The sequence below is a fragment of the Coptis chinensis genome, chromosome 2 (assembly GCF_015680905.1).
Source record: "Coptis chinensis isolate HL-2020 chromosome 2, ASM1568090v1, whole genome shotgun sequence".
In the NCBI taxonomy this organism is placed as follows: Eukaryota; Viridiplantae; Streptophyta; class Magnoliopsida; order Ranunculales; family Ranunculaceae; genus Coptis; species Coptis chinensis.
Genome location: NC_141457.1, coordinates 59751755 through 59768161, shown reverse-complemented (window position 1 = coordinate 59768161; position 16407 = coordinate 59751755). Strand labels below are relative to the sequence as shown.

The following is a 16407-nucleotide window of genomic DNA, read 5'->3' as shown; positions in this document are numbered from 1 at the left end:
AAGATGTGTTCTTGGAATTTGTAACTTATTGAGAATCACTGATATATTGAAAATATCAGTTTGATATTTCCGACTGAAATATTGAGGCCTATGATAGTTTGAAAATATCGGATCCCATTCCACATTATACCAGTCGATAAATCAAGCATATTGGATGTTTTTGGATCAGGCACCAGTCTTATGCAACGGATTGACCAGAGACCAACTACATTACCATAGAAAAAATATTTTTTGCCTCGTTTTAGCTTGAAGTTTTTTTCATGACTTCTCTTCCTTTCACATGTACAACTACCTAAATATACCACTGCTAATATATGACACATAGCTAAAAAGTGTGTTACATCTCTGACTAAGTTCTTTTATTGAGTAACTTCTTATTCTCTTCGGACATTGCTCACGAACTCCATCGGTGATTGTTTGTTCATCTACGGTATAGTGTTTTAAACATGAAGAGGAGACTGTGTCACAACCATTTTTCTCTATATGAAGAACTAACAATGTCTTGGCAACACCACCTTCAAGGCGAACTGTGGTATGAATTGAAGGTCGGGCCATGCAAGCAAGCGAGCATTTCTACTACTATTATATTCTGATACAAGGACAACATACTCAGAATGACCAAGAGAAGGATGATAACTGTAGGCCACAAAGTCCACACCATACTGAATTCCTGACCTCACAACCCAATATTTTGCTCGCAGATGAGAATACACCTTGTAAGAAATTGGAAATAAGGCAGTTGATGAAGTCAAAGATAGCCCTATTTCCAATTTCTTACAAGGCGTATTATCATCTGCGAAAGCAAAAAATCGGGTTGTGAGGTCGAAATTCAAGATGGTGTGGACTTTGTGGCCTACAAAATCATCCTTTCTCTTGGTCATTCCGGTATGTTGTCCTTTGTATCGTAATGTAATAGTAGTAGAAATGCTCGCTGTTTGCATGGCCCGACCTTCATGCCACGTTAACCAAGGTGGTGTTGCCAAGACATTGTTAGTTCTTCATATAGAGAAAATGGTTGTGACACGCGATCTCTTCATGTTTAAAACACTATACCGTAGAGGAACAAACAATCACCAGATGGAGTTCAGAGCAATGCCGAGAGAATAAGAAGTTACCGAATAAAAGAACTTAGTCAGAGAGGTAACACACTTTTTAGCTATGTGTCATATATTAGCAGTGGTATATTTAGGTAGTTGTACATGTGAAAGGAAGAGAAGTCGTGAAAAAACTTCAAGTAAAACGAGGCAAAAAATATATTTTCTTTGGTAATGTAGTTGGTCTCTGGTCAATCCATTGCATAAGACTGGTTCATGATCCAAAAACATCCAATATGCTTGATTTATCGACTGGTATAATGTGGAATGGGATCCGATATTTTCAAACTGTCATAGACCTCAATATTTCAGTATGAAATATCAAACCGATATTTTCAATATATCAGTAATTCTCAATAAGTTAAAAATTCCAAGAACACATCTTGAGGCTTGAGCTCAGCAGTAAGTCGTGCCTATTCACTCTCTCAAGGTTACCTCTCAAAACTCCTCTTTCATTCGTGTAATGAACTTTTTTTTTGTTTCAATTTGATACACTTATTATATTCTCCGTTATTCACAGTTAAGTTCGATTTAAATGACGTGTCATTTGTTACTATATATATGTGTTAGGGTTTAGAGTTTATGGGAATTATTTTTTTCCCTACATCTAATTTACACTAGTAGATTTAGTAAACACGTGAATTTAATGCTCAAAGAGTGTAAATTTTTTACGTGACCTAAATAGAGAAGTCTGAATATGACAGCAAAATGGACCTTTATGTGAGAATCAAATACGCTTACGAAGTATTTAATTTTTTTTTCCAATCTGTGGTTCTGATTTTAATGTCTTGAACACGTTTCAAGTTTGAAAATTAAGTTAAAGAAAAAAAAAGTTTTTAATGACTTGTATTATAGAGTCTACACTGGCTCTAGACCATATGCATTCTTTTATTAAAGGATATTTAGACATTTTTGTATGATTCCTAAATATTTCAACTCCTCGTTCTCTTTTTTTTTTTTCTCTTTTTCTGTTCCTCTCCTCTCTTTTCCTTTAGCGGCCTCATTTTTTTCTTCTCACCCTCTTCCTTTTATACCTCCCTCCTCTCATCTGGACCGTCCATCTGTCCTGTTATCCCATGGCTCTCCTTTAGACTGTACGCATGCCACGTCCGCGGTCTTGATTCACTACTCCTCCGTTTCCTTAGTTATGTTGCATCCTATCTCCTGCACCGCTGACTTAGTCCAATCTTCCCACATTGTGTCACTACAAATGCCCCTTCTCGACTCCGGAATCCTGTTAATGGATCCGGGGTCGAGAACTCTCATTGTTATTCTCTTTCCACCGCCCATGTTCTTTTTTCTTGGTTTGCGTGTGAGGTGGGCTTCAGTCATCATGCGCATTTTCAGCCGCCGCTCGTACCTTGCGCTGGCTGGACTGTCCGCCTAACTCCTTGAGTTCCACAAATCCCAATAATTACACTTTTACCCCTCCCCTGTTTAAACTCCCCTCCCTCTCCCTATTCCTCATTTTGTTTTCCTCTCTCCCTTTGCTTTCCACTGCTCTACCATTTCCCCTTCTCCAATCAACCTCCAGTTTGTGTGCGCTTCCTCGGTCTCCTGGCGGTTATTTCATCTTTCCGGACCTTTACTCAGGCATAACCACTCTCTTTGCTTCAGTCGGTACGTTTTCTAGGCTTCCTTTATTTTTGTTCAAGCTAAATAGTTGATTCTGTTTGTATCCCGTGTCTGTCCTTCTGTTTTTCCGATGTTGGGCTCTAACTCCGGCGACTCTTCCACTTCTCGCTCACATAGAGTAGCGTTTCCGCATCCTATTGCCCCTACGGCGGCCCTCTCCACCTCCGGGCACCAAGTCCTTTTACTACCTCCACCCTCGCGATGTCGCCGCCCTAATTTGGACGCAATTAGGGGAGCTTATGGCCTTCTAGCCAACATAACTTTAGAACACGTGCCATCTATCACACACTACCCTCACCTGGTTCCCCACCGTCCGGGGTACTTTTTAATCACGGTGGGTCAAATTATCGCCAGTCTACGGTTGCCCCTCACTCTCCTGGACGTCAAGGTGTGCAATTATTTCAACATCCCACCCTGTCAAGACATAGGAAATTTTTGGAAGATTATGTATGCCGCGAATGCATACAATAAAACCGGCGAACCTAAAATCACTAGCCGCGATATCTTCTCCCATTATTTCATTAAGAAAAGTACCAAAGACGTCGGTGTGGGATACCAGTCTTATTGTGTACGCCCTTAGAAGCCATCACTCTTGCTCCGTATCACATCCTCAAACAAAGTGTGACATCATTATCCTTTAGACATATCAGGACAATTTATGTACGTAGACATTCACTACACCAGAAAAAATGTTTACCAACAGTTATATCCGTTACTTATATTTTTACCAACAGTTATATCCGTTAGCTCTAAAACGTTACTGTCATTTAGGCCAAATTTAGTAACGGATATAACCGTTATTGAAATTATAGTAACAGTTATATCCGTTACTATAATTCTTTGTAACGGATAGCCAATTGTTGATAGCCCGTTTAAATTTGTAATTTCTAATGGATACATGTGTTAGTAATGTTTTGGCGCCTTACTTTTCTAGTGGGAAAACAAATTTAGTTTGTGACGGATATATCCATTAGTAATAAATGTGTCATACTATTTATAACAGAAATATCCGTTACTAAACTTTTGTCAATAAAAAAAAAAAATTATATTATTTTTTCTGGCTCAAAGAGCTTCCACACTACACATCTAGCTTTAGCACATCTGATTATTCCATCTTATAGAGATCTCATTCCACAAACTTAATCAACATATGAATAACAAGAAACAAACCACTAATTAATTAAACATTATTATAAAAACATAAACATCAATCCAAATCCCAATTTACAAATCAAACGTATATAAAACTGACTTCATCTAACCTAATCTTATGATGTCTAATATGTTGTCATAGAAAATCGAATTGTATTGGTCGACACTGGTCGCCTTTTTTTGCTTGATCTCCGAGTGTGCCCAATCAATTTATGGGCATCGCTTGGTGAACTGGCACCTAGCTTTGACTAGCTCATTTATGTGCATGCTTAAGTTAAAGTTGGTCAGAACATTAATCCCTCTGTTTTCAATTAGTATAGTGTCGTAAGCAGGAGCAACCTTTTTTAGAGTACCTACAAAAAAAAAATATCAATTAAAGTAATAAAGCCAAGTAACAAGTGAATAACAAAAAAAAAACATCCAATTCAATACTAAAGGAATAAAGCCACAATCCAAATCCCAATTTACGAACCAAACATATATAAAAATGATTTAATAACACAATCACATCCATTTAAAGCTACGTGATAAGAGAACACAAACACAAAATGTAGTCTCAAACTAAAAGTGTTATTGGTCTCAAGTACTGATTACATCTAGAAAAATCATAACTAAACAATGAATGAGATTAACAAGGACATACTTTAGGTATAACGTGGAAACCCCGCTATCATAGCTAGCTTTTAGAATCAATAAGTTGACTGGCCTGTGTGTCATCCTAAATCTAGACCTTAATGAAAATGAAGCTATTTTGTCTCAATAACCACATTCTGTTGTAGCCAAGAGAACATGCAAGTCTGGAGACACAAAACCAGTGTCACTATACCGAAAAGAAAGTGAAATAAAGATAAAAATAGAGAACTAACCATTCAGAACATAAGCAACACTCACCCTGAACAAGCATACCACTCAATTATTGTTATCCTCAAGTCCATCCCACTTTGGGAAAAAGTTCAACCTTCCTGTCACATTGTATTCGAACTCTTGACCAAAGCCTCTATCGAAAACGCCCATTGTCACATTGTATTATAAAATGCTAAGCTTCCTTCTGTCTTTATGTCCAATTGGGACAGGTAAAGTTGTGCCGTCCCAACGGTTCTACATTTCTGTTGGTTTTCGACTCCTATTCCAGCAATTTCTAAATAGAGGAGTGCATTGGGGGGTCTGTTTTCCTATTTTAATTTCTAAAACATCATATAGAACCCGATTATAGAAGTGAGTTGGTGATGCTCTCTCACTGGTGTCATCATAAAGAATTCAACAAAAGGAGAGCAGCAAACCATAAACATACATAAACAGTAAGCATGGTTGATATTAAATTCAAATACAAATTGTCCGACACTCATCCATGAAGCCCATACAAAAATAAGTTAAGGGCTGAATTTTGGTGGGGATATAAATTGGACATGACTTAGAAAAATAAATACGGGGATATGAGAAGCCCAAATAAAAATGAATATCAACAATTGCAAACCTGCATATGGCGAGGCCAACGATTATGAACTCCAACTTTTGCCAAATCCACAATTTGTTACCTCTCTTCAAGGCTTGCTCTACTTTTACTATACATTGGATGCTCCCTGACACTCATAACATATTGAGAACCATCCGTCCCATTAATCTCCTGAAACAGAACATACTGCTATAACTTTTTTCTTTCTCTTCAAATGTTTTCAATTCATATTCATATTCTTGTTCTTGATTTTTTTCTTTTCTTGTTACTTTTTTATTGGATCTATGATAAACTACAAGTTGTCCACTTGTTCAGATGACTTCTTCCAGGATCCAGGAAGTATTTTACGACAAATAAAAACTTACAATCCACATTAAGTGGTTTTATGATGGTTTAAAAAGTTAAAACCAGCCCAAACAAATGTTGTGCTTCATACAAGTTGAATATAAACTTGAGAATGATCAGAAGGTTTTCAAGACATCCTACATGCTTCAGGAAAACCATCAGAAAAGATACCTGTCGAGCCTGAAAATTTCCTAGAATCCCAAACGCTTGCCTCGCGAGGTCAGCAGACAAGTGAACAAGTCTTTGCAACTTATTCTCCTTCACCGTTTTCAAGATCCACTGTGGCTGGAAAAAAAAAACAATATTTAGGCCAAGTACAATATTTATACGTGCACCAATTCAGAATATGCAAATGGCCAACTACGGATTTTAGACCAGAATCACCCGACCATCCAGACAACGAAAATGTATGTTCAATGGGATTATCCCGCAAGTGGAACTTACAGTAACAACATTTTCTGTGTGGCCAAGATATCTCCAAATGGAAGGCCCTTCACAAACCACACGAGTTGCGCTGCAGCCAACAAACCAAAGATTGATAGTTGCAAGTTGCAACACCTCTTTTAGTAGCAGCATCAATAACCTACCACAACAAAGTACATACATTAAAGTAAAGGTTCCACAAATTTCTTAAAATACCTTTATTATTACTTGTTTCAGCTTAACTTTAGAAGCGATCAGACATTATAACTAAAACTCAAAAGCAGTATTTCTAAGATGATTAAACATGGATTCGAAACTAAAATTGGAAATAGTTGCTTGATATCTCCAAAATTACCTTCCTTCGCACATCATCAGAAATTTCTGAATCCACGTATATGGATTTGATGGATAGAACCAAATCTGCCTTTGTCCCAGACTCCTTTCCGGAAAACAGTAGTTGTGCTTGCTGAGTCCTGTTGGAGTGTTTGGTATCTTCACGCAATCCAACATGAAGATAAGAATTTTACCCTTAATGCAATTATAGAAAGGAATTGCCGATTAAAACATACTTGAATACAATAATATACACCAATATATAGAAAACAAAAATTATCAACTCAGATATTACTTTTTGATACAATTGTTACTCTACCTCTGGTTGAGTTATCAGTCAATGTCACATCTAATCCCCACTTCGCCGCTACTAATTTAGGCAATTAAGGACCGTAACCTGCATTGGGGATTTTCCGAACCAATTTCTTTTGAAACCTTTGTTTTTATGATACCTTACAAAAAACCTTATTTAAGAGTTCCCAAATCTCTTAGGAAACTTTTGAGATGCAACTACCAAGTTAAAATTATAAGAAATTAGATCATGAAGTTTCAAGACTATCAAGTGTACCATGTCAATATAGACATTACCTACTATGTCCTAACTCACACCACCTAGTAACCTCCTTCAAACTTGGAGTCACTATATCAGCTATTGGGAGAAGGCGAGAAGCTCCTCCTCTCAATACAGGTCTACAATGTTAGAATGTGAGCCCTACACAACCTGAAAATGCACAAAAATGCTACTCTTGTAGTTAATTTCTTGAAACAACACCTCTAGTTGTATTAAATTGATGGGTAAAGCAGTGGATAAGCTATTTGCAGTCATGTTAACCCACTAGAAAGTAGAAAATAAAGCCACTTAATTGTTTAATAAGGGGTATATTCATTAGGATATTCAAGGTGCCTTAGAGGCTTAGATGCATATATAACATATAAACTGTCCAACATGGAGAATATCAGCCAACACATGTGCAATTTATAACCAGAAAAATATAAAATAAAATCAACCATCGAATGTTTATTAAGCATGTATTCCTTAAGACTCTCATAACCTCGTAACATATAAACAAATTATCTTTGTCATGATTATAAAGTTCTAATAATTCTCTTCATTGTTTTTCCCTAACCGGGATATCACAGAAAAGCCTCATTCATTTTGTTAAGGAAACAAAGTCATTAAAGTCTAATATACACCTGATACATCAAAACAGCACAAAGAAGCTCCAACCCCAGCTATTAAACCAATAAAGATTTAACCTTTTACTTCAAAGTTAGACTTAGCCGCAACATGAAAACTATCGCAAACCAGTAGACATACACCCTTCAAGAAGTAAACACTACAAATATGAGATAAAGGAAAACGGAAAGGAATTTCTAATCGAAAGCACATGATAGCTTACTGAAAGTCTTCTCTCAATCATTTAAAAATCACTTGGAGAAAAATCACTCTTTAAAAAACCTTGGAACAAAATATAAGAAATTAAACCACTGTATTACCAAATTTGAAGAACACGGATAGAAAAGAGAACGAGTGAGCTTACCTAATCTGCTGCTACAATTGGGATTAGCCTTTAAGAATGCTTCTCCATGCCTACCAAGATGCGCCAACCTCCTGCTGGAACTAGTTGCTCGATCGAGATCCAGATTCTAATTACAACGAAATCCGAGACAATTGAGAGAGAGAGAGAGAGAGTTTACCGGGGAGCGATGAAATTCATTGTTCTAACTGTTAGCTAGGGTTTACAATGAGAGAGAGAGAGAATCGAAGGGGGGAGATGGGCGCCTGACCCAAAAATTGCCCACATCATTCTTTTCTTCCCTTTTCGTTTTTTTTTATTTTATTTTCGCTATTTCTTTAATTGGTTTATTACTTTACTCACGGATACAAACGTTATACAATATCACACTAACCGTGACAAAGTTATTCAAAATTATTAAAATTATTATTTGCAATATTTTCTAACGATTGCTTCATCTACTAACGGATACTTCCGTGATAAAGTTGGTAACAGATATAACCCATACTGATGTAAAATTAACACTGTTAGAAAATTGCAGTTCTGGTGTAGTGATTCCTTCAGATTTAAATCTTAATCATCTCTCCTTCATCACCCGTGGTGAGTATCCTTATTCTTCCCTTTTTTTTTATTGCATTGTTACTGTTATGCTCTAACTCGCTGTTCTTCTCTGTTTTGTATAGGGGTGTCTCTTTTTGCCGAATTTCCGAAATCCGACCCGAAATTGGTCTGGCTCTGGGTGTAGTTTTCATGGGCCGATTTTCCGATTTCCGAAAATTCCGAAAAAAAATTGGATCGGATTTGGATATAATTCTAAAATCCGATCCGATCCGAAATTTCCGATATTATTGCCAATTTATTCCGAAAATATATACTTCTCTCATTATCCACTTGATTAGATCTCGACCGTTTATTCATTTTCTAGTTTTTTACTTCCAAAAACAAAACAAAAACATAACCTAGCCGCTACTTCCCCACTTGAATTGGACCACTCTACTGTCATTACACCGTCTGCCATAACAACAATGATATGAAAAAAAATGTCATTGAGTCATACAATGACTTCCAAACCAATCCAAAAGCCAAATTCCAATAGATAGAATATTATGTAAAGCTACTTAGAGTCCAAGACCATAATCTATTATTTATGCATTACTTCACGCTTTCAATTTCCACACACGAAAAAAAGATTGAAACATTACAAATACCCGGACCTCAAATGAGAATGCAATGCTTGCTATTGGTGGCTCTGTGTTCTTTTTTTCGTTTTTTTCTGGATCACTTGTTTGAATGAAAATGGGTTTTCTCAGTAAACAAGTGCGTATTGTTGTTGGTACATTGGTGTTATGGACATGGTTTTCTCTCCCTACAATGAACATTGGCGTATGATATTCCAAAAATAATTGAAAGTAAAGAGATCTTTGAAAATTTACCAAGTATTCCGAAATTTCCGAGTTATTCCGAAATTTCCAAAATTGGAAATATATTTTGAATCCAAAAAAAAATTGGATCAGATTTGGCTAGCATATTAGGTTCCGAAAAAAATTTGGAAAAACTCCGAAAGAGGTTAATCCGATCCGATCCGATCCAAAGTCACCCCTAGTTTTGTAGGTTGGCGGCCGGACTCCAAATCCCAACGCTACTCCGGCATCTCTTGTCCCATTTTCCAAAGCCTCCGTGATCTCGGCCCTGCTCGAGCCGACCACCTAGGCGTCCACCCTACCACAGCCAACCCGCTGTTGCACAAAAATCCCCAGTCTACAAACTTTCCGCAGCTTCTCAGCTCCCTTTTACCGTCCTCCCCCTCCCAAGGAGCGAAAACCCAGAGCCTCTCCGCCTTCCAAAAAAAGATCCCACGTCTCTTCCTCCCACCACCGTCGTCCTCACCCCTCGTCTCACTCCCTTAGATCTCGTGATTCTCCCGCATCCTCCGCTAGGGGTGTAAAATGGGCCGGGCCGGGACAGCCCGGCCCTCAAATCATAAAGCCCATATGATTTGAGGGCCGGACTGGCCCAGCCCCCTTATGCTATGAGGGTCGGGCCTGTGAGGGCCAACACTTGAATTATACAGCCCTTGCCCTCACCTCAGCCCCCTTTAGAAAACTGTGGGCCGGGTCTATGGGCCGGGCTGTACAACTTGTCAATTATTCAAAACTCTTGAATACAACTTGTTTAGACTTCATTAACATATTTAGTTTTTATCAGATTTCATTAACCCGATTAACATATTCATTACAAAAAATTCTTGAAAACCTATCAAACTTCATTAACATATACTGATAGAATATATGAATATATTCTATAGGATAGAGATATATCCATATAATACAAAACAGTATCCTATAGAATATATTCACATATTCTAACAATATATTCATTACAAGAGAGAGAACCTCCATCATGACATTATAATGCATAACTAAGGGTATTATAATGTAATTTTGTTTAGAAAATCTTAATATCAATGAGGGCCTTAATACGGGCTTTGTGAGGGCTTTAGAGAGTCGGGCTGAGGGCCGCCCTCATGTTTCCATATCTAGGCCCTTACCCTCCCCTCAAAACATGAGGGTCGGGCCGGCCCTACCCTCAAATTGCATGCGGGCTTAAATTTGAGGGCTTTTTTTGTCTATGGGCCGGGTCGGGTCGGGCGGGCCGAGGGCTTGAGGGCCGTTTTTACACCCCTATCCTCCGCTCCTAAAGACATCCCTTCATACCGCTCCATTTCTAACTGGGACGACCAGTACACCTCTCCCAACTCCCCAACCGACGACATAGATGTTCGCAAACAAAAACTGTTTGATAGCAACTCTGATGATGAAGATGTGATTGAGGTTTCCCCAACTGAAGTGAGGGCTCCTGTGGAAATGCCCATGTCCAAGAGGCAGCGGACATCAGCCTCTGAAGAATCAGTCACTATCGCTCCACAGACCTCCGCATCTGAAGAACCTGCCCCCATCACCTCGTCACTTCAACCCGCAGTCTCTTCCCCCCACGCATGCCAACCTGGCAAAGAACCAATTCCACTTGCAGCTCCGGTCTCTAAATCGGCCCCTATAGAGGAGTTCTGTCCCATCTTCAATGTGCGCAACCGCCGAGTGTCAACAGTTGACTCCGCATTGGGCAATGCGGCTGTAGCCTCCTCCCTATTCTACAACGCTCATCTGCCCAAGGACATCGCCTATGCCGACGGGGGTTCTTTTGATCAGCACCGCACCTCTTTGTATACCAACTGGGAACAGGTACACTCACCTCTCTTTCTGATTCTAGGTGAGCTTGGACATTTCCTTCATGATCCGCGGCCTTTTCAGTGCCAAGACCAAGTTGGCCGCCTTGGAGAAAGAATTCCACGGCCCTTCTGGCCTAAAAGCTGCTTATGCAGGGCTCCAATCCGATCTAGCCGCTGCTAACTTAGCTAAGCTCAAAGCCCAGGACGAACTCCAGTCCGCGAAATCATCTCACCAGAAATACATGGATACGTTCAACGACCGTCTGAGTCGTCAGAGGGAAATGCTCCTCGAACAACATCAACTCAATCTAGCTGCCCTAACTCAACAACACCAGGCTGCCGTTGACACCCTCAACCAAGAGCATAAAGATGCTGCCGCCGCCCTACTACAACAACAAGAAGACTATGGCTGCCCTTCACGAACGCTTCAAGCTTCTTGCTGACAAAAGGATAACCAAGAAGATCTAAGAGGAGCTTGCCCGACTCACAGGAAGGATGGCTTCTACCTGAAAGGCCTACCACCCCAGTGGTAGGCTCCCCTGAGGACGCCAGAGAAGTAGCGGCCACCGAGACCCTTCCCCACTCCCCGGTACATGAAGAAATCTCCAACTCTGCCGCGGCTACCAAAGAGACCCCTGCTGCAACCCTGGAGAACATCACTGCAGCGAACACCACTGTACCTACCGAAGAAGTTCCTGATGTACTATCTGCCAACGACTCCCCATCTGAGATGCACTAGAGATCCTCTTTTTTGTACTTTTTTGTAATAAATAACTTTTACCCCATCTCGGCCACTAATTGCAGTACACTTGTTTTGTTTATATTTGGATATTAATCTCTTTCATGCGATGTTTGATTTTGTCTGGCATATTTGTTATCTCCTTATCTCTTGACTTTGCTACTCGTTTAAACCGCGTTGTACCTCTGTCTCCAAGTTTTCCCCCATCCCACCTTTCTTCTGTGGTCTGGTCTCTTTGTTTTAATCAAATGTTGCCCTTGCCCTGTCTTTTTCTCTTTGTTTGGCTATTCAATCAATTGTAAGCCAATCCCCAAGCCCCACGTGCAAATTGCATATCTTGTCCACGGGCCCTTTATTCAACTCGTGCCTTGCATTAGTGATAAGCTCATTCCTTCCGCTATTTTTGCGAAGGTTGAGTATATCCGCGAAGGACTCCTCCCCTCCGCTATCTCTCTCCATGTCTGGGTTCCATGCCCCATGTGTGATTCGCGCCTCTCCTCTGCGAAGGGAAAAGGCTCCTCGCCTCCTCTATCTCTCTTCATGCTTGGATTGCATGCCCCATGTGTGAGTTGCACCTCTCCTCCGTAGAGGGCTCACCCCACTCCGCGTGCTCTATAGCTTCAACAAGTCGATTGGGGTAACTTGTTTTGCCCCAAACTCAACTCTAGCCTTGTATCAGCGAAGGGCTCATCCCCTCCGATATCTCTCTCCACGTTTGGATTCCATCCCCCATGTGTGATTAGTGTCTCTCATCCGCGAAGGGCTCCTCCCACTACGCGGGCTCTATAGCTTCAGCAAGTCAATTGGGGCAACTCATCTTACCCCCGACTCCCTATAGGCTATAGCCTTGTATCAGCAAATGGCTCGTCCCCTCCGTTGCCTCTCTCCATGCTTGGATTCCATGCCCCACGTGTTATTAGTATCTCTAATCCGCGAAGAGCTCATCCCACTCCGCGGGCTCTATAGCTTCAGCAAGTCAATTGGGGCAACTCATTTTGCCCCCGACTCCCTTTAGCCTTCTATCAGCGAAGGGCTCATCCCCTCCGTTGTCACTCTCCTTGCTTGGATTCCATGCCCCATGTGCGATTAACATCTCTCATCCGCGAAGGGCTCTATGACTTTAGCAATAGACTGGGGCAACTCATCTTGCCCCAGGCCCCACTCTAACCTGGTATCAGCGCAGGGCTCCCCCCCCTCCGCTAGCCTTCTCCACGCCCGGACTCCATGCCCCATGTGTCATTTGGGGCAACTCGTCTTGCCCCAGGCCCGAATCCGACCTTGTTTTAGCGAAGGACTCATCCCCTCCGCTGTCTCGTTTGTGTTCCATGTCTCTTATTTATTTTGGATTCTTGCCCTTACAAAAAATAGCATCTTCTCAAAAGTGTTGTCATATTATATATTTACATACATCTACAAACTCTTGTCATAGATTTCCATTACATTCAAGTGTGAAATTTGTTTAACATCCTCACGTTCTACGGTTTCTCTATCAATTTGCCCTCCTGTGTCCGCAATCTGTAGGTGCCCGCCCCTCCGATATCCACCACAGTATAGGGTCCCTCCCAGTTCAAACCCAGCTTTCCATTTTTCTCTTTCCTAGTAATAGGTGTCACTCGACGAAGCACCAGGTCACCTATTTGGAACTGTCTCAGCTTGACCCTCCTGTTGTACTCCGGTGGTACTCTTCCAGTTTTATACAGGCAATATCTCTTCTCTCTTCTGCCAAATTCAGATCCGCTGCTAAAATTCTCCAGTTTGAGCCCTCCTCCACAGCCTTTGTTCATGTTGTAGCTGCCACCATCTCATAAAGGATCACGGCCTCCACTCCGTAAGCCAATGAGAATGGGGTCTCTTGGGTGGACAACCGAGGTGTGGTCCGGTAGGCTCATAGTACATGATTCAACTCGTCTGCCCACGCCCCCTTCTTATCTTCCAATTTCCTCTTAAGGTTGTTCGTGATAGTTTTGTTGGATAACTCTGCCTGTCTGTTGCCCTCGGGATTGTAAGGGGCCTACAAAAAAGTAATAAGAGAAGCGCATAGACCAATCAATCGTATCGGTCGTATTTTTGAATTTGGAATGAAAAGAGGAGTAATGCTTCCTAGCACGGGACACAAAATAGGACCACTTAGATCGATATAGCATCCAGAGAAATGTTCTAACATTGAGTAGAATCGAACATTGAAGAGATTAGTTGACAACAGTCAAAGGGCGAATGGGACTCAGATTTATTGCTATCTTAGAGTGATGACTCATCGTTGAGTGAGACAGCATCGGTTGCAAATGTTGAGCCACTCGGGAAGAGGTACTTCTACACCTTAAGCAGCCTTTACCTCCTAAACCAAATCTGATCGATCAGCTAGCTCTCGACCTCCAGCTGCTAGACTAGAAGAGAGTGATTCCCCTTTTCCACAATAGAGACATTCCTTTGATAGTGGTTAGCCTAGCCTTTAGCCTCTTAGATCTATCCTTTCCCCGATCACGATATTTCTCTTCGTGTTTTCATGCTCCCTCTTCCCTGGCATTATAACTTGGAGGTATGGCTGAGAGAAAGGCTCCACACTCTCCAAGTGGTTGATCTTAGTGTGCTAGCCGCTGCTTTAAGATGACTTTTGATAACGAACCTACTTATCTACCTACCGGTTTTCCCCAAACTAGTTATGGAACCCCTTACGTGGGATATATGTTCTATCTTGATCTCGCCTTTCAACCCTCGGCCGGCTGTGGTGCTTATAGGTAGTCGGTCTTTTAAGAAATCCCGCTTTGTTGCTTTTTTGCTTTTCTTCCAAAAGGTCCATCGAAAGAAATCGAAATGTATCGATGGAGTCTACATCGTCACGTAGCGTTTCCAACTTAGGTTTCATGTAGTTCCATCAGGGCCAGCCCAGTTCTCTTATCCATCGGTCCAATGCACTGGGCTCATCTCATGGAGGGAAAAGCCAAAAGTTGTGTTGTTCGCCGCCTCCTCTCCCATGACTTTCCGGACCAACCAACCTGGATCTGCCCTCGCAAGTCTCTTTGCATTTTGGGAGCAGAGCATGCAAAATCGAGCAATGGATCTTAGAAGAATTCCACTTTGAACGGCACGACTCTTTCTATTTCTGCACTGGCATTTGAGTTGTCTCCCCTCCTCTTTCAATCGACACACTTGACGCAGATAGCTCCGGTGGCCTCGGCTCCTGCCTCTATCAAGAGGCGGCAGCAGCCCCCACCTCCACAGCCACAGCATGGAGGAGCAGCTCCTTAACCCGCACTACAACCAATCAAAAATTTCTCCATATCGATATATGATGCTAAACCAAGACCTAGATAGAGAAAGAGGGCTGCCCCTTTTTGGTTGGCTCTTCGAGACAAGCACTCATAGGAATGGTGCTAATTCCCATGTTCCTTCTAGTCTCGTTTGGTTTTGAGAGCCTTCCCCTCCCCGATGCAGAAGTCATCCTGGATTTTTTTGATTCCGTATGCCGGGGAAAGTGCGACCTTTCTACATTAATTCTTAGAAAAAATTCCTCGGTCTCTATAAAACAGAATGAAAAGCCCGGGTGAAAGCAGAACCAAAAGGAGAGAGGAAAGCGGAAAGGGGAAGAAGTCTAGTGCTAGTTCTTACTTAAACTTATTTTTCTAACTCCCATTTTTTAGTGGTTTCTCTCTTATTTGGATTGAAAAAAGACAAAATTTCCCTTTCTTTCTCTTCTTTTTTCCCTTCGACGAATTTCAGCTATGACCAATGCCCTGCCTAGCTGAATAGGCATAACAAAGCTACTTGAAAAAAGGCAAGGTGCACTGCACCTTGGATTGAAATCGACGAATTTCATTTTTGCCAGAGATCTTTTTTTAGAAAGATGAAAAATGAATAGAATAATGAAAAAAAAGATAGAATCTAAATAAAGGCGTATACGCGGGAAGGGGGTGCACTACTTCATTCAGGGGGCCTTGCCTCATTACTTCCCACTGGGCGAGAGGTGCACCTAACCCACCTACCCACTCATCAATCACGGCGTTCAGCTGACTTGTACTGATAGACCCCTATTGTATTGGAATTAGGCGCCCTTTGACTGTTGTCAACTAATCTCTTCAATGATAGAACATTTCTCTGAATGCTATTTCGATCTAAGTGGTCCTATTTCGTGTCTCGTGCTAGAAAGCATTATTCCTCTTTTCATTCCAAATTCAAGAATACGACCGATACGATTGATTGGTCTGTGCGCTTCTCTTATTACGGGGTAGATAAATTGGTTTATGAGCTATAGGTTGATGAACTGGAGACTGGCCTGGATTACGTACCTTGGGGAAATGTTCTGATAAACCCTCTTGTCCTTTCCTTTGTTCTTCCTGTTCTGGTGATTTCTAATATGACTATGAGGAATGCTTGGCCCGTACTCTCCAATCCTACTCGCCTGGTCTCAATTAAAACTCAAAAGAAAACTCGTTCTTAGGTGGATCACTCAGTGCCTACCTTTGCAGAATAAAGAGAAAGTCAAGCTCTCTGTC

General features: G+C 41.1%; 1 protein-coding gene across 42 annotated transcripts in view; it reads right to left on the bottom strand.

The window, feature by feature from the left end:
* Nucleotides 1-3884: 3884 nt before the first annotated feature.
* Nucleotides 3885-16407, bottom strand: part of LOC147516894 (uncharacterized) — a 34135-nt gene continuing 21612 nt past the window's right edge. For 11 of the 42 annotated variants that reach the window (XR_015211247.1, XR_015211243.1, XR_015211246.1 and 8 more), the window contains 5 exons: nt 6458-8082; nt 6124-6262; nt 5851-5964; nt 5356-5505; nt 3885-4234 (listed from right to left, as the gene is read on the bottom strand). Coding sequence is in view for 31 of the 42 variants with exons in the window: in XM_086589369.1 (XP_086445495.1) it covers nt 5413-5520; nt 5851-5964; nt 6124-6262; nt 6458-6630; nt 7630-7638 (543 nt within the window). In the remaining 11 variants the exon portion in view is untranslated. Of the gene's footprint in view, nt 4235-5355; nt 5521-5850; nt 5965-6123; nt 6263-6457; nt 8083-16407 lie in introns of all 42 variants that reach the window. The other 31 variants (XM_086589357.1, XM_086589358.1, XM_086589356.1 and 28 more) reach the window with 27 other exon arrangements.